The 22,636-nt window shown below is 39.4% G+C and overlaps 4 protein-coding genes and 1 long non-coding RNA gene across 5 annotated transcripts; 2 read left to right on the forward strand and 3 right to left on the reverse strand.

The window, feature by feature from the left end:
* Positions 1 to 5,908: 5,908 nt before the first annotated feature.
* Positions 5,909 to 9,192, reverse strand: LOC133742051 (uncharacterized). Its single transcript, XR_009862334.1, has 6 exons — positions 9,086 to 9,192; positions 8,918 to 8,991; positions 8,684 to 8,804; positions 8,338 to 8,524; positions 6,853 to 7,027; positions 5,909 to 6,477 (listed from the first exon to the last, which is right to left on the reverse strand). It is a non-coding gene; the product is annotated as an uncharacterized LOC133742051 (long non-coding RNA).
* A 293-nt stretch (positions 9,193 to 9,485) lies between these two features.
* Positions 9,486 to 15,121, reverse strand: LOC133742047 (ubiquinone biosynthesis O-methyltransferase, mitochondrial-like). Its single transcript, XM_062169740.1, has 10 exons — positions 14,982 to 15,121; positions 12,718 to 13,029; positions 12,518 to 12,607; positions 12,224 to 12,302; positions 11,802 to 11,879; positions 11,637 to 11,685; positions 11,006 to 11,055; positions 10,752 to 10,901; positions 9,894 to 9,974; positions 9,486 to 9,784 (listed from the first exon to the last, which is right to left on the reverse strand). The coding sequence occupies exons 2-10, from the start codon at positions 12,972 to 12,974 to the stop codon at positions 9,662 to 9,664; spliced, it is 957 nt and encodes a 318-aa protein (XP_062025724.1). The 5' UTR covers positions 12,975 to 13,029; positions 14,982 to 15,121; the 3' UTR covers positions 9,486 to 9,661.
* On the reverse strand, positions 13,157 to 15,122 carry LOC133742049 (uncharacterized). Its single transcript, XM_062169742.1, has 2 exons — positions 14,982 to 15,122; positions 13,157 to 14,233 (listed from the first exon to the last, which is right to left on the reverse strand). Exon 2 carries the CDS (start codon positions 14,177 to 14,179, stop codon positions 13,640 to 13,642), a length of 540 nt encoding a protein of 179 aa, XP_062025726.1. The 5' UTR covers positions 14,180 to 14,233; positions 14,982 to 15,122; the 3' UTR covers positions 13,157 to 13,639.
* A 75-nt stretch (positions 15,123 to 15,197) lies between these two features.
* On the forward strand, positions 15,198 to 16,927 carry LOC133742050 (NADH dehydrogenase [ubiquinone] 1 beta subcomplex subunit 3-B-like). Its single transcript, XM_062169743.1, has 2 exons — positions 15,198 to 15,514; positions 16,708 to 16,927. The coding sequence occupies exon 1, from the start codon at positions 15,264 to 15,266 to the stop codon at positions 15,480 to 15,482; it is 219 nt and encodes a 72-aa protein (XP_062025727.1). The 5' UTR covers positions 15,198 to 15,263; the 3' UTR covers positions 15,483 to 15,514; positions 16,708 to 16,927.
* A 1,279-nt stretch (positions 16,928 to 18,206) lies between these two features.
* Positions 18,207 to 22,520, forward strand: LOC133742048 (2-C-methyl-D-erythritol 4-phosphate cytidylyltransferase, chloroplastic). The gene is made up of 12 exons (XM_062169741.1): positions 18,207 to 18,380; positions 18,461 to 18,543; positions 18,637 to 18,717; positions 18,806 to 18,861; positions 19,130 to 19,209; positions 19,314 to 19,396; positions 19,746 to 19,823; positions 20,919 to 20,987; positions 21,347 to 21,415; positions 21,496 to 21,542; positions 21,878 to 21,968; positions 22,128 to 22,520. The coding sequence occupies exons 1-12, from the start codon at positions 18,263 to 18,265 to the stop codon at positions 22,197 to 22,199; spliced, it is 927 nt and encodes a 308-aa protein (XP_062025725.1). The 5' UTR covers positions 18,207 to 18,262; the 3' UTR covers positions 22,200 to 22,520.
* Positions 22,521 to 22,636: the final 116 nt, after the last annotated feature.

Raw genomic sequence — 22,636 nt, forward strand, 5'->3', positions numbered from 1 at the left:
ATACTCATTTTGGATGAGCCTATGTGAAGAAAAACTAAACCAATGGCATTTACTACAAAGTATATGGCAATTGCCTATTACATCTCTTGGAAAAATAAAGACTTAGCTAGATAGAATTGGCGATCTATTGATCCCAGCCAGATTTGTAGTCTTCAACCCTTCACTCTAGATCATCTTCTTGATCTTCTTGTTCCACAGAGTGAGCTTCTCTTGCTTCACAATATGCTTTGTAGGGGATGACAATTTCTTCACGAGCTCTACAAATGTGTGCCCAATGATCGGATACTCCACATCGAGAACATACATCTCTTTGCTCAGACTCCATTGATTGAGGCGCTTTGAAAGCGTCATTTAGATGGCTCTTAGTGTTGGTGGCTCCGCCAACATGGCCAGAGATGTTGCCTCCCTCTCTCTTTCCATGTTGACCTCTTCGGTTCCGTATTCGCCTATTTTGGCGGTTACCTTCCCAAGTAGAGCGATTATATGGACAAGAACGTCCAAAAGTATCCCTAAGATTAGGGTTTCGCTCTTGGTGCCCTCTCTTAGGGGCGCGGCTATAATTGGATTCCGGAATATGTGTTGTTTCCACGGATCTTGAATTATAGTTCTTCACAAGGATGTTGTCATGCTTTTCAGCGACATTCATAGCTCCAATGAGCTCATGAAACCTTGTGATCCGTCCTGTAGTAACATCGATTCGATAGTTCTTAGTAACCATCAATGCAGAGACGGGGAAGGTAGAAAGAGTCTTCTCAATCAACATCGCATTTGTGATCTCTTTACCACAAAATTCCATTAAGGATTTAATGCGAAGTGCTTCCGAGTTGTAGTCAAGAACTGACTTGAAATCACAGAAGCGGAGGCTATGCCATCTCACTTCTAGGTGAGGAAGCAGGGAGTCACAGACGTTGCCAAATCTTTCTTCGAGTGAGACCCACAGCCTTCTGGGGTCTTCTTCATTCATACACTCGTACTGGAGCGAATCATCCATATGACGAGTCATTAGGATGATGGCTTTCGCCTTATTTGCCTCTAAGGCTGCTCTATTTGCTTCCAAAGCTTGAGCTTGCTCAACAGTTAGCACGTCCTAGCTAGGCTCGAGAATCATATCCAGGATTCCATCAGCTTTGAGATGCTGGCGGACATCACGAACCCACCTGTGATATCCAGAGCCAGTTGTTCCCAATGGAGCAAAGTCCAATTTGTTCAGGTTACTCATCCTGAAAAAGAACAAGAAATTAGGGTTAGTTTCGGAGCGTAAAAGGCTACCACGAAAACATATAAAATTTCTGAGCGTAATTGCTTCCAAGAAATTCAATTCCAAAAGGTATTGGATTAGATCGAAACAATGTCGACGTAAGTGGTCGATCATAAATTCTCTACAAACTCTAAGTTTGGAGATCTCAACAAGCTCCAAGCTTGGAGTGAGCACGAACTCCCACAGTTCGGCTTAATTAGGTCTCCCCTATGATGAAGAAAGGGGGGTAGAAGAAGGGAGGTTGCAAGTCCCCGAGAAAATGAATAAAAACTCAAAAACAGGAACTTTTAGTAAAAAAAAAATACTTCAAAATAGGTCGCCTGAAAATTTGACCGGAAAAAGTCGCCTGAAAAAGTGCCCGGAAAAGTCGCCGGTATTCGGAGGTCGTTGACCGGCGTTGACCCGTGAGCTGACCGAGCTGACGTGGCAGTGGGGTCCAGTGTGACGTGGCATGAGGTCCAATGATGATGTGGCAGTGGGTCCCAGGGATGACGTGGCAGTGGGGTCCGGTGCTGACGTGGAAGATGGCGTGGCGGTGGGTCAGGTATGTCAATGGGCCGGGTCAGGTCAGTGGGCTTCTGGGCTTTTCTTCTTTGGGCTGGGCTCCTTCTTCTTTCTTTCTGGGCCAAGCTTCTTCTCCCATTTTTTTTTCTTTCTTTTCTTCTCTTTTCTGCCGGTTTTCCTACTGTAAGGTTTAGCTGCCGGTTCAATCTCTTCTAGGCCGGTTTTTGGTCTGTTTCTTCCGATTCCTGCATCTTTGATTGGATGAGCTTCTTTTGACGAAATTTGTTAGAAGTTGGAGGTCCAGAAGGTGGTGAACCGGTGGAATATTTGCTGCGGGTTATATGGAGCTTCCGGTGGCCAGTTTGGTAGGTTTCTAGCCGGTTCTTGGAGTGGCGCCGCCGGTTCTGAACTCCTGGGGTCGAGGGCTTCAAGGTGTGAGGTGGAGGCAGAAAAGGCTTGAAGGTTTTGTATTCGAATTTGGGGTTTTAGCTTCTTGAATCAGGGTTTGGCTATTTGTTTCAGGGTTAGGGCTTCGTGCTGATAACGTGTTTAAGGAAAACTGAAATTGGGAGAGAATTGAGTCGTTTCATTGATAATAGGGGCCTCTTTATATAGAGGATTACAAGACATAGAATCAGAGTTGTACAAGGAAAGATAATCGTACAATTAATCGGATATCTCCGAGAATATCTCTAATTCTAAACCCTATATTACAACTAGGTCAAGTAACCTAGAGTTTGGGCCAGACACACATATATTCTAGATTTACTTGAACACCATTTATAAAGTACAAAAATTTAAACAATTAATTTGTCAACATATAATAAAAAAGTGTACCTCAGATAAGTTATTCATAATTTTCTTAAAGAAAAGTAATGAAAAGAAGAAAAATGGTACTACATCTTCATATATCCTATTTATACAAAGTGGTGGGGGTACATCATGTTTAGCTCATCTCTTAACAATCTATTACAACTTAATAGCTAATGTAACTAACAAGGAAACTAAACCTGAATTAATTAACAGCTAATTATTACATATAAAATACATTTAAAGTTACATTGCTAACACAGTTTTTTTTTAAAATTTTTTTTTATAGAAAAATATCAACTCATTTCATTGAATCATTGATCGGTAAAATTATACATAACGACTCATTCCAGTGGGGCTGAAAAAAGAGCCATAATCTAAGCAATTCAACATTTTTAAAGATCATAAGTCCTGGCCAAAACTACTCTCCAAACAACCAGGGGAGTCAAAGGGGCACAGATACTATGGGTACTCTTTTTTTTTTAATCAAAGGAGGTCAGCCATTTATTGAAAATAAAAATTACAACGAAACGATGTCAAAAAAGACATCAAGAAGGAATTAAAACAGTACGAAAAGAAAATTACATAAGAAATATAACAACTTAAAAATGCAAGAGCAGCAACGTCGAAACGCAGCGCTGATTTTACACTACGGATTGCAGCCGTGTAGTGAATTGAGTAGTCGGTGGTTTGACTACCCATCGAACCCCAACGCACAAATTGACAAAACTCAACTTGACGTCGGAATGAAGGCACTCTCCCACCTAAAGATCGAAGCCGGCCAAGGTTGTCAGAACATGGCCATGTTGGCAGACGATCTTTCACGAACAAATACCATAGAATAGGGTCCTGGAGCCAATACCAGTAAAGCACAGGAGCCCCATGCCATCGTAAAAAGCAAACAACCCACAACAGGTAATGGATTGCAGTCCAAGCCCATCGTCCACCCAGATCCCAGATCCGAAACCAATTGCAAAACCCTCCCGGATCCCAAATTCGGATCCAAAACTGTGGAGGCCCAAAACAAGCTGCTCCAGCCCACCCACTGCACCTCTGGCCCAAATCCAAAACCACATGGGCCCAGAATCCACTGGACTGTCTCCCAGAAACCACTCCATCTGGGCAGACGACCCTGCCGCCGATGACACACCCATTCCCCGGCAAGCCGCCAATCGATAGGCCATCGTCTGCCTCTCCGCCATGGCATCGAAGAACGTCGAGCACCCAAAAACGGTCGCCAACACCACCAAGCATAGATCCGCAAGAGGGGCTCGACACCGACAGCAAGCAATCCGGCCAGAGGAAATCCCTCTTTTGCACCCACCAAGTCACCACCGCGACAGCAGCACCACCGGGACCCCACTCCTCAGCACCGCCGTGGCTTCTACCCGGATCGCACTCCTCCCAGAAGGCGCCGCCAACCTCCGATACCGCGCCAACAGTATATTGGCTCACCGCCCCAGCCTCAGCAGCGACCAAATTCCTCATAACAGGCACACTGCCTCCGACAACAACAAAGACACAAATGAATAGGCCGAAGCCAGAAATTTTCTCCATGAATGGAGTAGGTATAGGTCACGATGACAAAGAAGAGTCGCCACACCACAAACCCTAGCAGAGCGCTCTGCTAGGTCATGAATTTAACTAATACTACTATGGGTACTCTTGGCAACATATCTAAAAGAGATCTACAAATTCTGTCCTCATAAAAGGAGAAATTCCTACAAAATAAAAAATAAAAAATGAAAGTTGGAACCTAAGCCCAAACCAACCAATGGATCCAAGCCTAATCGCATAATCGCATAGACCTCTAGCCGATTAACCTAAGTCCAAATCATTACCTTCTTCTCTTTATCGTCTTCTTTTCTTCCTTCCAATTTTTTCTTGTTTGTAAATATTAATTATTGAGCTCTTGGTCTTCGTTCATGGTGATAGAAAGCGTAAAATTATTAATTACTATTCTCATACCCCTGCCATGCACATGTTATTGTTTTTTTTTTTTGAGGAGGTGTTATTGTTGAAAGGAAGAGATTCTTCTCACCTATTTCCTCAATCTTATATTTTTTTGTGTTTTTGTAGATTACCATAATAACCCTTTGAGATTATTTGATTATTTCATTATGAGTTTTTATTTTTATTGTAAATGACATTTATGGCAAATCAAAATTTGGTGAAGCCTTTGACACTAAATTTTGGCTTTCCTTTACAATAGTAGAGATACAAGAAAAAAAGAGCAAAAACACTAGAAGGGTAAAGTAGAGATTGAAAGATACTAATGGTGCTCGTAGAAAAAAAACTGATGGTGCAGGGTTCGGAACCCTAGAGATCGCCAACTTCGTAAGAGCAAGTGCACCCGTAGTCAAGAAAAGGCAAAGTCGAGAAGTCAAGAATTCGACCAGTCAAGTTACTATTCACTACCACTGGACATAGGTTTGCACCGGTTTTTTTTCTTAACCAGTCAAGACTGTTCATATATATATTGGTTATTAATTGTTTGCCGTTGGATCTTCTACTTAATTGAAATGGACCGCTGTGATTTCATGACAGTTACCCACCTTTTTCATGCTTGTAGGGTGGAGTGATGATGTCAGCCATGTTATGGCTTGGGCCCAGCTGGCAACCCCTCAAACCCAGTCAAAAATTTAGTCATGCTGTTGCCTTTTTCTTTGGCCTCAGTCATTAAAAGCCAACAATTGGCTGGGCAAGCTTCAACCGGTGGAAGCCACAATTTCAACTTTGATGACTGCCACCTCACCAAATCCATGTTTTGCCCGGTCAAAGAGGAACCGGTGAACTTGCTCTAAGGAAGTATCGTGGATAGTTTCCTTCATCGAAGAAGTAGCCAAACCTGTTGTGCCCGAAACAACCATTAGAATAGTCCTCCAACATCTAGCATATGCTCTAATCACATTTAATACAAAATAAGAAACTCTACCTCGAGCCTCATGACCCTAGGTTTAATAGTACATCCCAATAGGGGACGGCCAGATATGCTTGCAAGTGAAATAATTGTCTTCTTTGTGGGTATAATAATAAACTTTTTTAAGCCGACCAAAGATGTGAATGACCATAGCTCGAGAGAATATCCTCCGATACCTCAAAGAAGACACCCCGAAAGACCCACTTTCATTGAATAGCAATATTAGCTAGTGCGCAGGATGATGGTTCTGCAAAATGATTCATTGTCTGGATCGCCAGCCATATTATTTCCCCTTTTCTTATTGTCATTATTTTCAAAACATAGAGTGGTGCGTAGCTTTAACAATATTGAAAGTGTATTAAGCCACATTATGGAGTCTGATTACAAAATATTACTGCATAGCTATATAAATAATTGCCACCACATGTATGCTAATGCCATCATCATTACAAAATATTATTCACATGTTAATTGTTATAACTATGTAGCTTATACGGTCCCCAACTTTTACACATGCGACCACAACAGACTTGCCCTGTACGACCATGTTAAATAATGTTCCAAGACATACCCTTCTTTCTCTTTCCTAATTCAACTAGGATACTAAGAAATGTGAGTCAGCTAGTAACCAAGTTGCAAGCATTCTGGAGCAGATTGACGTTAATGTAAGTCAGCGCCTAATTCTTCTGTTTCAAACCGGGTTAGGCCAAAAGTAGATGGGAGACTTTGGAGTATGCAATTCCACATTTGAATCTGGTGTCTCAAAAGTGTGGTGAGCACCAATATCAAACATGCTTTGTATAGTGGTTCCAGTGAAGAGATTTGTGGAACTTTGTTTCATAAAGCCATCTGATGTGAAAGTGTATTAAGCCACATTATGGAGTCTGATTCACATTCGTGAAGACAGAATTGTGCCCCATGATTCAAAGCAATTCCAAGGAGTTCTGAAGGTCATGCCCTGCTCAGAGATGGTCTTATCGAAGTTCTGGAGCAAATAAGAAGAAAGAAAAAATGAAGGCAACTTAAACCTAATAATTGACTGTTCTTGAAACAAAAACCATTATAAAGAATGTCAATTGACTTTCTGGATGGGGACTGGGACTGAGCCTTTCTTGGCTCTCTCCCACGCTTTCACAGAGGATGCAATAACTCTGTTAAACTGGGAGTGTGGAACTCTTTTCCTTAATCCTAGATCAGCGTAAGGCTTAAATAAAGTCATTATGTGCCCCTTGATTTGTAAGTTTTCATTTTCCAAGTTTTAACGAAAGTTCTTCCCGGATAAGAAAGAAGGCCAAAAAGAATTACACAACTTGTTAACATCCAAAACTCAGAGGAAAAACAGAAGCCAAAATGCACATACCTCAACTTATGCAACTGTCAAACGTGTAGCCATTCAGGGGTAGAGTAGCAACATGACAAATCTCTAGATAAAAATTTCACAGCCTTCAAATAAGGCTCTAGTCAAACGAATACTTTTTATTGAAATATGAAAGATGACAAACTCCAGACTTCGTTCCTCTTGCTGAGCAGCCAATCTGCAAGAACAGCCAACATCAAAAATAGAACTTACCGGACCAAAAATTTTACATGGATTCAGGAAAACAATAAGAAAGATCTGTGCCTCTAATATATCTTGTACAAACCAGCTTTCTGAGGTTCCACACATGCCAGCACTATTCTACAATTAAAGAGCTACCCAGTTCTAACTATTGGCAAGCCTATTACAACCACCAATTACTCGTAAAATATGCCTAACATTGTCTATAATATGCGGCGAGGTTGATTATTGGCTTGCTCCCTCAAATTTACTGGATTTCCCTTTTATTCCTCCAATTTGTTTCTGTAACTTTGTAGTCGTCCATCTTTAATCCGTGTGTCCTACTCTAGGACTTACTGTACTTGTCTGTCATTGTTACGGGTCCCTACCCAAGTCACCAACTTAGGCCTTATGGTTCTCTCATCCTCTCTCATCTCATGGCCACAACAACTGTAGTTCTTTCTCTAAAGCAGGCACAAAAAAGCTCAGACCTGATCAAGATAAGCATACGCAATAGAAATTGCTACGGTTTTTATGGCCATGAGATGAGAGAAAAGGGTTTGGGATGATGAGTTGGGTTGACGTTTTACCCCTAAAAGTAACAGAACATCTAATGGAATGAAGGACTAAGGTGGGACTGTGGGACACTGCCACACTGGTAAAGTTAGACGAGTACAAAATAAATTATAAATAAAAATATTATTTAAAAAAAAAAAAAAAATTGGAGGCCTAAACTGGAGTCGGAAAAATCATAGGGATCAATGCTCAGTGACATGTCATGCTTCAATACGGACTCAAGCCTTGCAAAGAATAAGTAAGCAGACTCACTAATCACTAGCATAAAAATAAAAAATCAACATGGTGAAATCCTATTCAAACTGTCACTAACAGAAAGCATCTTGAAAACCACCAAAACATTGTAGGAGTTGTATACCTCCTCGGCTCCTCACACCTGGAGCTAAGTAATAGATTCAAGGTATGTATAATCACCTCCTCGGCTCCTCAAAGTGCAACTATCCCTCAACTAAGTTAAACCAAACCTACCTACCACTGGATTCCTTTTCCAATTGAAACTCCGAAACCCCAATTCCAAACATGAGAATACAGCAACTAGCGATAGGACTTGGAATTCAAAATGAACCTAAACCATAACCTAAGGACCAATTCGATTAACACAGTAACAAGAAAGGAGATGTAAGATTCAATGCTTTAAGTATTTAGTAGATTCAATTGGTGCCGTAATTAATTGAAAATTGAAATCCCAACAGAGCTGTGAGTGAGAAAGGGAATGGTTGAGATCTGACTAACCTGCAATTAATTCAGTCAGAAAAGGAGTGAGGAGAGATGACGCAGTTGTACAACTGCTCGCCAACCAAGTAGATGCCGGTGAGGCGGAGCTGATTCAAAAGCATCGGGAATAAAACCGTCAAAACTACCTGCTTTCTCTTAACAAAATACTCGTCAGATACTGAGCTTTCTTCAAAGCAACAGCTACCTGCAAATGACATACAATAACTGCACTCAGAATTTATGGTGTTTATTCATTAAAATCGAAGAAGAGTACCAAAAGCCTAACAGGATTACAATAACTATAGATTATCTCTCCTTCTCTCTCTTCCTTTCCTTGGGGGAAAGATGAAGATCAGAAAATTACCCCAATCAGTGGATCCCTTTTAACCATGGAAAATACTTCATCTGCCAGCTTTCATATGACCTTTGCTCTAGGATCATAGTTCTTGTACATGCGATGGCCAAAACCTGACATCTTTTGCTTCCTGAAGGACAAATAGGAAACAATGTTTCAATAAATAGAAGATTAAAAATAAAAACAAAATGCAAATAAGGTTGCTTCACCAGTTACTTAACCAGTTAGATGTAAGCAAAATACCTGCTCTTCACACCCTTAATGAACTCTGGAATGTTCTCAACAGATTCGATTTCAGTTGGCATCTTAAACACAGGCTGCACAAATCAAGGCCACAACAAGAAGATAATTGCTATTTGCAACATATAACACAAGGACAATGATGAATAGAAGAACACTCATCATATTAACCTGTAAATTCCAATCTCCCAATGCTGCGCATAATGGACTTCAACTTAGCATATTTGTTCTGAAGCAAGTAAACATTGCTTATGAAAATGAAACATACAAGCACTCACCTCATTTGCTCCGCCATGAAGCGGACCATATAGAGCTCCAACAGCTCCAGCAAGGGCAGTGTAAACATCCACGCCACTACAAATACAGAGCCAGATGTGTTAAAAGAAAACCAAACTTTATTCAGGTTGCGTTTTCTGAGGCCTCATTGTCTTCAAAGTCTGAGATTCCTACCTTGACGCCAGATGCCAAGCAGCTGCTGAGCAATTCATCTCATGCTCTGCGTAGGGTATGTATAGAAATGTCCAGTACACAGGCAAGTTGAGGATTTGGTTTATAAGGTGGATAAACAGGATGGACAATACAGGTATAAAAGAATGTTCATTCAACAAACAAAACCGACAACAAGGACAAAGTTTCCTTACATTTATAAATTGCCTGTTTTGGTTTTAGTACCATAAGCGATGAAATTTACAGGTATAAAAGAATGTTCATTCAACAAACAAAACCGACAACAAGGACGAAGTTTCCTTATATTTCTAAATTGCCTGTTTTGGTTTTAGTACCATAAGCGATGAAATTTACACTAACATCATCAGATATTGACCATCTTCCTGTCACAGGGTTGTATGCAAACCCAGCCATCTCTTGGACCTGGACAAAACCAACCAAACAATTAGTTTTAACTTTTAAGAAGTGCTGAGGCAGAGATCTCTATGCATGTAACAGTAATTAGTAGATCAATATAAGGTGTTCAGCTTACTGAAATAGAAGCACGCTCCAGGATCAGGACTAGTTCTTCAGGAGTAAGAAAATTTGACCATTGATGTGTACCTTTAGGAAGCTGTATTCAAAATGTCATCATCATGAGGAAAACCTATGACTGAACAAGATATAATAACAAATGAGACTAAAAGACTATCATTTCAAAGCATAACACTCATGTGTGCAGAAGGAGTCCATCTTCTTGGCAGAAATATTTTACAGTTAACATCTGGGAGAATATCAGTCGAGTCCTTTTCAATAATAACAATTGGATACATATAGAACTTTTCTATAGGTTTGGTGCATATTTTTGATACAACTTATGCAATGAAACCGCTTTAAACTTAAAAGTGGATAGTGTTTCATTATAAAAAGAATTTCCGAGTCCTCTGTGTAACGAAACAGGAATCATTTCTTGATGATTCCCATGCAAAAGGGTCAACATCTATTACACAAGTTGATTTTTCAGATAGAATAAAACTGGGTTTTTTGGGGAGGTAGGGTGGGGAATTCTAGATATCCCAATATATTGACTGCTGGGTTTAAGACACAATACTTGTGGATGAATCTCATGTTAGCCATAACAGGCTAAAAGTGAAGATCACCAACAAGTAGAATGATCACTTTTTTCAAGGGAAATTTCTAAGATAACCAAGTATCCCAAGTATTTATGATAGCAAGATGCAATAATAGTACCTTCACATAAGAACAGATGATCATTAAGTATATAAAACAACCATGGTCTACATTTGAGACTAGAACAAAACATGAAGCATGACCAATTTACAGCAAGCAATAGATGCTGCATGGAAATTAAGGATAGATAATCAACCAGCAGGTGTAAAGGAGTAAATACCCAGTGGAGCAGATACTCGGCTGCAATTATGGCAGTGGCATATGCTCTCATAGAACGGTTAATCGTTGAAATCACGGTAGCTCCACTGGGAACAGTTAAGGCTGACAGAGATTTACAGAAATCAGCAGGATTTTCCACGTGCTCAATCACCTAAGGAATAATCTTCAATTTATTACAAATTGGATTTACTCCAAGACAATTCGAAAACACTAAGAAAACCATACGCGGCTGATGTGTCGAGAGTGTATGCATACCTCTAAAGCAAACACAGCATCAAAACTCTTTTGTTCCTCGACTAGCTTTTCTGCGCGTAATGGAAAAACACAAACCTTGAGTTTAAGAAAAGAGAAGGTATTGGAATATTGAAGAATATAAAGGACTCTCAAATTTTCAGTAAAGAAATACAAATACTTACTAACTGGCACTAAATCATGAGCAACCACTTACAAAATCAGGTTATGTCTATATATTTGAATACAAAAAGCATTTAAATTTTGCCACCACAAAATAACACTTGACACAGATAGGAAAGCAAAACAATCACAATATCAGTTATGTTATGCAGGGATAACTCAGAAAACATATTTGATGTGGTTGTCAGATTGGTATTACTCATCCTTTTTACCAGATTTGATTACACTTGAGGCAACCAACCAAAAAAATTTAGAGAGTTTTGCATATCAAAACGAGGCACTAATTGTGTTTATCAGGAAAGAGAGAAGGAGAGAAGAGAAGAAGAGAGAAGAGGAGGAGGAGGAGGAGGAGGGAGGAGGGAGGGAGGACATGCATTCGAAATTGCGAAATTGTTCAAGAGATACCAATGAAATGCAACTCAGATAACCAGAAACTTTACTAAGTAGAATATAAAAGGGGTTTAGCAAGTACCAGCTGTAGTGCATTGATATTCAATTTTTGAGGTCACTGGATCCAAGTCCTGCATGAATTATTAATGTTTAGAGGTACCCTGATGTATATGAAGAGCCCACTTGACAAAATAATTACTCAGACCCATAGAATATATATAGTTATTGTTCAAAAGAATGGTCATACTGCGTGAAGGCGAGCTATCTTGATGTTTTTCTCAACAGCATCAACTCCTGTTACAATAGCTCCCATCCGAGCTAAAGGCTGAAAAAAGTTTAAAGATTAACATCAACCCATTTACCAAATACATTTTTCAGGTAAACTATCTCAGTTCAGTTACACATATCTTAAAGTAAAGAATCTGATCAAACTGGTCAATGCAATTAGAGACTAAAAGGGACAAAAAGCATCGGCACTCCAAATAGGAGTTACAGTCATATAATGTGGCAGTTGATAAAGTTACATGCCTTTGTAGGGCAATAGAAATGTCAATGTGATGGATACTGTCTCTGCAATAGACAAGTATCAAAGGATACTCAGCCAAACCAACACTAGTAAATTTGATCCCTATTGCCGAATGCCTAAATTACTCATCTGAAATAACATACCTCAGAAAGAATCCCACCTCCACAGCCAACATCAATAAATCTGAGCCCTTCAAAGGGCCTAGCAGATAACGGGTCCCTCCTGAAAATCAAAAACACAAAATAAGAAACATGGAAGCACTATCTTCCTATTAAGTCCGAATACATGTTTTCAGGTGTGATTCTTTATAACCGTTTCATTTCAGTAAACAGTACCAGAAAGCAAGGACACCTACTTCTTCATTACTTAGCAGCTACCGATTTTCATTATTCACTAAACTCATAATTAACTAGAATTAGAAATTAATTGAGCTTCACCTGAAATGACGACACAGTGTTGAGCGAATGAATGCAAGCCTTGTAGGATTCATTGCATGCAACGGCTTGAATGGTCCTTCCGAATCCCACCTTTTTCATAAAAATCATCAAAGAGTTAATGTCATTAGTAAATTTCCTTCTCCTTGATCAAAACCACAGCTAAATGCACAAATTGAAATCTTCAAGGAAATTTCTCCCACCAGGTCCCGGAAATGGCGGCAAACTTAGCGAGCTCTGCCTGGTTCAGCGACGACGGAGACGGAGAGGGAGGGTTTTGCGGCAGTTGAATCAGAGGAGGCTCTCCAGAAGGAGGAGGCAGCGGAGGCCCATTTGAGAAAATTCTAGTGGCATTATGCAAGTTCAGCAATCGAGGGGGTAGAATTCGGTGGAGGCTCGTAGAGGCGGTGACGGTGTACGGTGCTCGGAGTTGCTTCAGGAGCTTCCAAGTCATGGCCATTGTGTTTGTTAGAGAGAAGAGAGGAACGAGCCGAAAGAGAGGACTTCAGGTTACGCTTCACAAAGGAATCAGACTTCAATTTAATTTAATTCTCGGCCAACAATATTTTTGATTTTCTTTGTTTAAACAAATGAATAGGGAAAAAAGTCAAAATTAAACATCCAAGCCACAAACCAAAGCTCTAAGAGAAAACCCACCATCATCAAATGACAATCATCAAAAGAGAGAGAATAATAATAAGCAACTAGAAACTCCGAAATATATCTAATAGCTAGACAGCATAATGGGAGCTGCTGTTCCAGAAAAATAAGCATACAGCCTATTACATGGAATCAAGGAAGGTTTTCATTTGCTACATCCATCTATGTCTGATCCATCCATCTTATAAGGTAATACATGATGAAGTTACATGCTTTCAAATTAATGTACCACTAAACAGCCACTTATCTATGAAGTTGCCATTTACAACCAGACCAAACATTGGCATGAGTAAAGCTCCGCTGAGAAACCCGCCAAAACTATAGATAGAGTATGGTATATGAAAAACCTTGATGATCAATCTATAGTCCATTAGACATCCATGCCCAGCGAGAAAGAATTCTTGATTATGCAAATTAGTATCTTATGGATATATTCGGTTCAAGTAAAAAGGTCATACACTTCCATCAATCCTCTGCAAAACCAAGAAACCTATTGATATGCTTGGCAACTGGGGTGGCATCACCTGGATGGTATGGAATGAGGGACTCCACTTCCATATCTGCTATAATGCGACAAAGTGTCTGTGGGTGAGCATAGTACAGATGCTTCCTGTCTGTTAGTTCTTCTGCCAACTCACTTTGATGGTTGTCCATCAAATCTTCATTAACCACGACAATTAAGGGCTTCCTAAGCTGCAATGTCTCAAATATGCTCCCTGAACCTGCATGACTAATTACAAGAGATGCTGCTCTCAGATACTCTGCAATGCTTGATGAAAAAGTGAAGTAATCTACCGCAATGGAGTCATCATCTCCTTCTTCAGACTTTGAGGGAATGTAGGAGCCACGGCCCATTTGAATGAGAAGGTCAGTGTACCCTCTTCTTGACAGCTCTTCTTTAACCTCTTCTGTATCCACGGCTTTCACTAGAGCATCAAAACTAGTAGTTCCAACAGTCACAAAAACTGTCTTCTTACACTTGATTGTGACCTCAGTATCTCCCATCTACAATCCCCGTCAAGGTTTCGCACAAACTAATCCTGGTCAGAAGCTTTGGACCTGAAACGCAATCTTATGGAATCAGGGAAGGTTATAAATAGCCGTATCCCCCACCCACATTCTTCCTTATTATTCTTTCCTATTGCCTATCTATATTTCTTTCCCCATTGCCCCTGTGGAGTAGACAAACAGAAGCAGAAAGTTAAGGCCTTTGCGAGGGTTATGATCTTGTTTTTCTTCTTCTTTTGCTTCACCCCTTCCTTCCCCCAAGCTTCTCATGGGATTTTCAATCCTATTTAGTGATATTGACCAGATCGTATTAACTAGACTACTAATTGGCCTTTTTATTTACAATCTAACCAACCCACATACAGAATAGTAATTCTAGTAGTCTTCCTATTTTGAAAACAGAACACACCTATATCATCTCACCAAACACCAATCTTTCAATCACCATTCACTTGACATGCCACTAACTTACAAAGCAAACCCCAAGCAAAATCAAACAACAACTCATAACGAGTATTACAATTAATTAAGGGATAGTTTTCGAGAAATCTGAGTCCTTGTTTGAAATTCCCAAATGCACCCAAAACCTCGACTTTTGCAGTTTGTTGAAGAAAATATCATACTAGTGCACTAAACAGAGATTCAGACAAGAATCGACACAAGTGCAAAATTTTGAAAAGCCAATTCCAGCATTAAGAAGAACATGATCAGAGCATAAACTAAGCAGTTAAGAATCCCTAGAGCTAATCCTCTCAGCAAACAATGAAGCGTTTAAAAGACTACAGAAGTGAAATTGAACCTGCTGTGATCGCCGGCGGTGAGTGAGTAAGAGAGAGGCGTCCAAACAGTTCCCTTACAAAAAAAATTAAGAAAACCAAAAAGAATGAGGAGGAGGAACTCAGAGGTGATGTGTAATAACAAAAAGAAAAAGAAGGGGAAAATGTAGGAACAAAACTATTTGGAGGGCCAAACTGCAAAGTGGTATATTCATCATATATGAGCGTGGGTTGTTGGGAGTGAGGCGCGTTTGCAAATCTAAAGAGCGGAAAAAGAAAAAAAAAGAAGGCAGAGAGAGAGAGAGATGGGAAGCAGCAGCAAGCCGTTGGGACCCACAGGGGAGTTCTTCAGGAGAAGGGACGAGTGGAGGAAGCACCCGATGCTTTCGAATCAGCTCCGCCACGCCACTCCCGGCCTCGGCATCGCTCTCGTCGCCTTCGGTGTCTACTTGGTCGGCGAGCAGTTCTACAACCGCGTCATCTCTCCTCCTTCTTCTCACTCCTCCTCCTCCTCTTCTCACTGATGAGGAGGATTCATTCAATCAATCTATTTCAGGTCCCCCAACCTCTCCCTTTCCCATTTCAATTTCATTTTCATTTTATTAGGTGGTCCTTACGTTATGATTTTGAGGGCTAGGTGGTGTGTTATTCTCATGTTTGGAATTGGGGTTTGGGAGTTTCAGTTGAACAAGAATTGGAATTTGGGAACACTATGTACTTGCCCTAAAAGATGTGCTATGCAGAGGTAGTTAGGTTTTGGTTTAACTTAGTAATTGCATTGTTAGATATATGTGTGCATACCTGAAATCTATTACTTAGGTCCAGATTTGAGGAGGAGGTATACAACTTTTAGGATGTTTTGGTAGTTTTTCAACAAAGTTTCTGTTAGTGACAGTTTTGATTAGGATTTCGCCATGCTGGCTTTTCATTTTTGTGCTAGTGATTAGTGAGTCTGCTGACTTATTGTTTGCAAGGCTTGAATCCTTGTTGACATATCACCGCATGCGACTTAATTGTAGCTATTTGATGCCTATGATTTTTCCCACTCCTGTTTAGGCCTCCAATTTGTTTCTTTTTTTTTATTTTGTACTCTTCCAACTTTACCAGTGTGTCAGTGTCCCACAGTCTCACCGTAGTCCCTCCTCCATTTCATTAGATGTTCTGTAACTCTTAGGGCTGAAACATCAACCCAAGCAATCAGTATCACCCTTCCGTTCCCCTTATCTCTCATCTCTTGGCTGTGAAAACTGTAGTATTTTCTATTGAGTATGCTTAGCTTGATCAGGTCTGAGCTTTTTGGGTGTGCTTTAGAGAAAGAACTATGGTTGTCATGGCCATAACATGAGAGAGGATCGGAGGAGAACCGTAAGGCCTAAAACTGACAGAGAATGACAGAAACACCTAGAGTAGGAGACACTGATAAAAGTTGGAGGACCACTACATTATGAAAACGTATTGGAGGAATAAAGTGGGAATCCGGCAAAAGCTGAGGGAGGAACACAGTAATCAACCTCTCACAGCATATAGACAATTTATATTCTATGAGTAAGAGGTGGTTATAATAGGCTTGTTAATACTTAGTATTGTGTAGCTCTTTGATTGTTGAATACTGCGAGCACGTGAGTTGATCTCGTAAAGCTGGTTCATACAAGTTATAGTAGAGACACACATCTTTCCTATTGTTTTCACAAATCCATTTAACATCTTTGGGTTAGCAAATTCTCTTTTTGATCTTGGCTGTTCTTGCAGATTGGCTGCTCAGCAAGAGGAATGAAGTCTGGAGTTCCTCATCTTTCAGTGCCCCCTTTCTGGTTTGTATTTCAATAAAAAGTATTCAGTTAACTAGAGCCTTAAAGAACTTGAAGGCTGTGAATTTTATTATGTAGAGGTTTGTCATGTGTCTACTCTACCCCTGAATGGCTACATTTGAAGGTTGCATAAGTTGAAGTATGTGTTTTTTTGCTTCTGAGCTTGGGATGTTAACAAGTTATGTTATTCTTTTTGGCGTTCTTTCTTATTTGGGAAGAACTTTCATGAAAACTTACAAATCAAGGGGCACATAATGACTTTGTTGAAGTCTTAGGCTGATCTAGGAGAAAGGAAAAGAGTTTCACACTCCCATTCTAACACGGTTATCATGGAAGATAGCCAAGAAGGCTCAGTTCCCATCCAGAAAGTATATTGACATTCCTTATAATTGGCTTTTGTTTCAAGGAGGGTTGCATTTCTCATTAACACAGCCAATGACTAGGTTTTTAAGTCACCTTCAACTTATTCTTCTTTTTTTTTTTTTTTTGCTCGAGAACTTTGATAAGATCATTTCTGGGGGAATAACCTTCAGAACTCGGAACTGGGTTGAAATTGCCTTGAACCCGGGGGCACAAATTCTGTCTTTTCCAATGTGACTCAGACGCAGTAATATGTGGCTTAAACCACTTTCACAGCAGATGGCTTTAAAGAAAACTTAGCAGGAACCAACATTTTCACAAAACCCATTAAACAAATCTCGTCTCTGAAATGACCATACAGAGCATGACATTTTTGAGACACGACATTTGTGAACCTGGCCGAGCTCAAGCAGTCTCTTATGTATAGCTGCAACGTGCGTGACTAAAACAAAGCTTTACCTAATAATCCCAGTGGAATTAGTCACGGTGCTGGTGCTATCGCTGGCTTTCATTTTAATGTGAATCATCTGCCCCAGAATGCTTACAACTTAAGTTACTAACTGGCTTACATTGAGTAATTTGGTTCCAAAAAACGCACATTTCTTAGCATCCTTGTTGAATTAGGAAAGAGAATGTATTGTTTAAATCGGGGAACATAATGTAACTTCAGTAACATGGTCATACAGGTTAAGTCTGTTGTGGTCGCATATGCAAAAGTTGGACATTAGTTATAACACTATTTACCTGCCGCATGGGTCAGAATGGTAAAATATCATTGTAATCGATAAAATTTCTTTTTTTTTTAAAAAAAAGAAGAAGCTCTCTTTCTCTAATTTGATCAAACAAAAGAGAAAAATGTAGAGCTAATTTCCGATAACAGCTCGAGGTCGCTTGGCTGTGTTTTCCACCCTCCTCAGAGGTCGAGCCTAAGAGCTAGGTCTCTAATTTGTTTTTCTGCTGGAAAGTAATAAAGGAATTTGACGAAATAGGTAAAAAAAAGTAAAAATTTGGAAAAAAAAAAAAACAGGGAAGGTAAAGTCTGTTTTTGTCTCCAAGTCGATGGAATAAACACTGACCATCACAATTTCGAATCAAATTTTAGATAGTGCCAACAACTCTCTCTGCTGCTGCTGCTGATGGGGCTCTTGGTTCATGCACTTGGCTTCACCCTCTCTGCTTCTTCTTCACTGCTCTTCTCCTCAAATGACAACCTCCGAATTCCGCCAATCTCACACTCCAACCTACGATTTGCAGGCAACTCCCACCTCCTCTATTTCTCAATTTTTCCGTTCAAGCCTCTGTTACTATTATCTCATACTTGAATGCCTTTTCAGGTCATCAATTCAATTTCAGGGAAAAGCATCGTAAGGCTAGAATTGCAACCTCCAGCTTCACTTGTTTCTCTGCCCAGGAAGATGTAAGTATGTGGCACTTCTTCTTCGTTCAATTCGATCATGTCAATTTGTTATTCTAAAACCAAAAATAAATAAAAATTATTTGGATAATGCAGAAACCGGAGGAGTCTGTAACAGTGAAAGAGAAAAGCGTGTCAGTGATTCTTTTGGCTGGGGGGAAGGGTAAAAGGATGGGTGTAAGTCCTCTTCCACATTTTTCGTCTATCAACGAGTAATAAGATTTTTGGAGTGTGATGATTGTTTTATGTATGTTTGTGCAACTAGGCCAGTATGCCGAAACAGTATCTCCCGCTTTTAAGCCAGCCTATTGCATTGTACAGGTAACTTATTATTCAACCAAATCAATGCTTTTACATTGCATCTTTTGACCTCATGGATTCTGTTTTTTTTTTTTTTTTAATTCAATCAATGCTGATTAAGTTGTAGTTTTAGAACCTAATTACGGAGACTCCTTTAGTGTAGTTACCGGCCCATAAGGTTGTTTGTGTTTGTCCATAGACTTGCTTTTCTAGTCATCTTTCCTTTTCTTTTTTTTTCTGTATGCAAAGTTTGTGCTCTTCTGAATGGATATTTGCCAACTCCGTGCAGCTTCTATACTTTCTCACGCATGCCTCAAGTGAAGGAAATCATTGTAGTTTGTGATCCCTCCTACAGGGATGTTTTTGAAGGTTCCATTCCTCTCTTGCTCTCCTTGTCTTTGACATGTTTGTCTGTTGCGTTTAGTGCTGTAGGACACACATTTTTTCTGATTTGGTTTTGGTCATGTTCTCAGACTCCAAGCATAAGATCCACACGGAACTTAAATTCACGCTGCCTGGGAAGGAAAGACAAGATTCTGTTTACAGTGGACTCCAGGTGCATCCACATTATTGTGTTTTCCATACTTTAAGAAACAAAAGTCTCCCTGATCCTGAACAAGTCTCTTTGTTTTGTTTTCTTGGGAAGGGTCTCTCAGTTGTAGCCTAGTATTGAATCTACCTACTTAACACATTAGTCTGAAGTCTTCATTCTGCTTTATCTCAAAGTCGGTTGCAATAGCTTTCAAAATGCAAGTCAACTAAAGTGATTAATTTACTTTTTGGAAAACAATTAGTATCTTCAATTGGTGATTTTTTTTCCCGAATTGCATTATTGTAAAATGAGGATGTGTGACTGTGTGAGTACGATTGCATAACTAACAATTGGATGCAACTTCTGTGTACAGGCTATTGATTTGACCTCTGAGCTTGTTTGCATCCATGACTCTGCAAGACCTCTGGTATCGTCAGGAGATGTTGAGAAGGTCAGAATTTCTTTACTTATATATCTAATTGATTCGCCTTATTCTGTTTTGACATTACATATTAATAGATCACCTTGTCTTTAGTATCATTATGCATTGCGTCTTAGGTATAGAGCAATGCTGCTTCTTATGTAAAGAAATCTCTGTCTAGAAGTATTAGATACACGTTATCCATACCCATCCCTAGTGTCGGACTGAACATTTTCATGCACAGAAACCAATTTGCACCAGAATGCATAGAACTAGGCATGTTTACAATTGCTTGAAAAGAAAACTTTTGGAAAGGGAGAAGTGGATGACATTTTTCAATTATATAATTGTATAAACAGCCTACAACCATGACAAAGACGATGAAAATTTGTAAGACTTTAGCCCTAGAAATTATCCAAATCAACTTGGCCATCCCTTAACATGAAGCGGTGTATATCCTACAAATGATGGAAATGAAAGCTTTGCCATCAAGATGCATCTACTGCTCTTCTATTTAAGTATATTAATTGTTGACAAACTAAAGAAGAATAGTAGAGGACAGAGCAATCTTGGGTATCATACCAATATCCCCCCATAAGTATTGATGCGTACCTGTTAGGACCCTATGACAAGGCTCAATGATGAGTAGCTGACTGGCCGGTTCTTGAATAAAATGCAAACTGTATCATGTAGGGGTTGTGAGACTATTTTGATTGAAGATTCCACTTTGTGTTAAGGGATGAAGCTTTTCCAAGAAGATCTTAGAATGTCTTAAGAATTGCTTTTCCATTTGTTAGCATGTAAAGATCATTTCAACTCTCCAAATAAGTGGTTTTGTTTAACTTTCCTTGCTGCCAGTCAATATGTCAAAAGAATGTATATGGAATACATCACGTAGGAATGAAAGGTATTTGCACATGTATCTTTTTCCTCAAGTAAGGGTAAGGAAAATCACACTTCCACCAAGTGCAGAATGGGTGGGTGGTTGTTGTTTCAGTTATTTTGGTGTATCCTTGGTGGTTTTGTGAAATTGTTTCTTTATTTATTTACTTTGGTTTATGTCAAGTCAGAATTCTTCTATTACTATTCAAGAGAATAATGAGAGCAAGCATTGAATGCTTTTAGGTTCTTAAAGATGGTTGGTTAAATGGAGCAGCTGTACTTGGGGTTCCAGTAAAAGCGACCATCAAAGAGGTACGTATTAATCATAGTGACTTGCTTTCAGATTTATACTACTTGCAGTTGATGAATACTTAAACTACAACCAATTTATATGATGCATTTGGTTTAGTTTCTCCTTGTTTCCCTTTCAGAAAAACATATGTGTGTGTATTAGGATATCATGTAGCTGCTAGTTTCCATGTTTCCTTGTACTTTAGTTGTATTATCAGTTATGTATCCTTCGAGGTACTTGAGCAGTCGATACAAAAGCCCATCTCTCTGCAGTTTTTGTCCCTGCTTAAACAGATATCAGGGGGCTTTCAACCTGTTTGCAGAACATGAATTCCTGCATATAGATCTTGTGACTGAGAAATTTGTCTTTTCATATGCAGGCAAACTATGAGTCTTTTGTAGTCCGAACTCTGGACAGGAGAACACTCTGGGAAATGCAGACACCACAGGTTTAATGTTTCCAGCATTTACATCTCTCAATTCATGACTTTGGAACATTCTAATAGCTACTGTCTATCAATTCTCACAGGTCATCAAACCTGAGTTGCTCAAAAAGGGCTTTGAACTTGTTAACAGGTACATAGGGATTAATGTCGATTTTGTTGTACAATGTTAAATGCAAACTGCTGTAATAAATAAAAATATTAGGTAATGAGTTGATGATGATAAATGTTGAGGATGTGAATAAATCAGAATCCTGTTAGTTATCCCTCGAGAGCCTGATCCTTGTTTTGTTAATTAAAAACCCAAGAAAAAAGTCTGAAGAGTTGACTCATAATGCTTTGAAATACTGATCAAGAGAGACAAAAGTTTGTATGAGTTTTGCCAGGCAATTTTCAATTGAAAAACAGTGTTGGACACCTGTAAGTGTTTCTATCTTTCTCATTTCTTAATAATTGTAATTTCAACAGAGAAGGCCTTGAAGTTACCGATGACGTGTCTATTGTTGAGCACCTTCCACATCCTGTGTACATCACTGAAGGATCTTACACCAACATCAAGGTAGTAAAATATCCTACTCTTTGCATTTTTTGCAGCTTACACGAATACAGAACCAATACTCAGCACCCCATCCTTTGATTTGGAAGTTGCTCATTTTATTTGGAAGTTCATCTGTAAGGGAAAGAAGTCTCATTTCATTGCACTACAAATATTTTGCAGGTCACAACGCCAGATGATTTATTACTCGCAGAAAGAATATTGAGTATGAACACTAAAAAGTCTTCAGGATGATCTTCTTGCCATTTGTCTTCGAATCACATTGATGCACCTACGAAGATATTTGAAAATGTTTCTAAGTAGCATGACTCATTCAACAAACTCCCCTTGCTGAGATATGCAGCTATTGAGTTCAGAATCGGATGGTATTATAACCGGCTCCAGAAGTGTCTAAAATTTAGGTCCATATGTGGAAAAGCAAACAAAAATTTCTCTGTATTAAACTATTTTTGTATATGCAGCCAAGTAGCTTGGCTATCAGAAACAATTTTCCTTGGGGTTAATCATAAATCTATGCGGAAAGTATATGAAACGGAACCATTTTGATTTTACTCATTGAAGTCTTCTCCTGATGAATGTGTGAACATGAACATGAATGTGTCAACAGGGTGTAGACAGAGGAATTTTACCAAGCACTCCAAGCATTCCACCATAACAAAGTTTCCAAGCAA

Source organism: Rosa rugosa, chromosome 4, assembly GCF_958449725.1.
Source record: "Rosa rugosa chromosome 4, drRosRugo1.1, whole genome shotgun sequence".
Lineage (NCBI taxonomy): Eukaryota > Viridiplantae > Streptophyta > Magnoliopsida > Rosales > Rosaceae > Rosa > Rosa rugosa.

Excerpts from the sequence above, each read along its gene's own strand:
- LOC133742050 (XM_062169743.1), top strand. The coding sequence starts at position 15,264 with ATGGGAAGCAGCAGCAAGCCGTTGGGACCCACAGGGGAGTTCTTCAGG.
- LOC133742047 (XM_062169740.1), bottom strand. The coding sequence starts at position 12,974 with ATGGCCATGACTTGGAAGCTCCTGAAGCAACTCCGAGCACCGTACACC. Across the intron at positions 12,608-12,717 it reads GCCGCCATTTCCGGGACCTG|GTGGGATTCGGAAGGACCAT; the intron begins GTGGGAGAAATT and ends TTTATGAAAAAG. Across the intron at positions 12,303-12,517 it reads ACACTGTGTCGTCATTTCAG|GAGGGACCCGTTATCTGCTA; the intron begins GTGAAGCTCAAT and ends TTTGATTTTCAG.
- LOC133742048 (XM_062169741.1), top strand. The coding sequence starts at position 18,263 with ATGGGGCTCTTGGTTCATGCACTTGGCTTCACCCTCTCTGCTTCTTCT. Across the intron at positions 21,543-21,877 it reads GGCTTTGAACTTGTTAACAG|AGAAGGCCTTGAAGTTACCG; the intron begins GTACATAGGGAT and ends TAATTTCAACAG. Across the intron at positions 21,969-22,127 it reads GATCTTACACCAACATCAAG|GTCACAACGCCAGATGATTT; the intron begins GTAGTAAAATAT and ends AATATTTTGCAG.
- LOC133742049 (XM_062169742.1), bottom strand. The coding sequence starts at position 14,179 with ATGGGAGATACTGAGGTCACAATCAAGTGTAAGAAGACAGTTTTTGTG.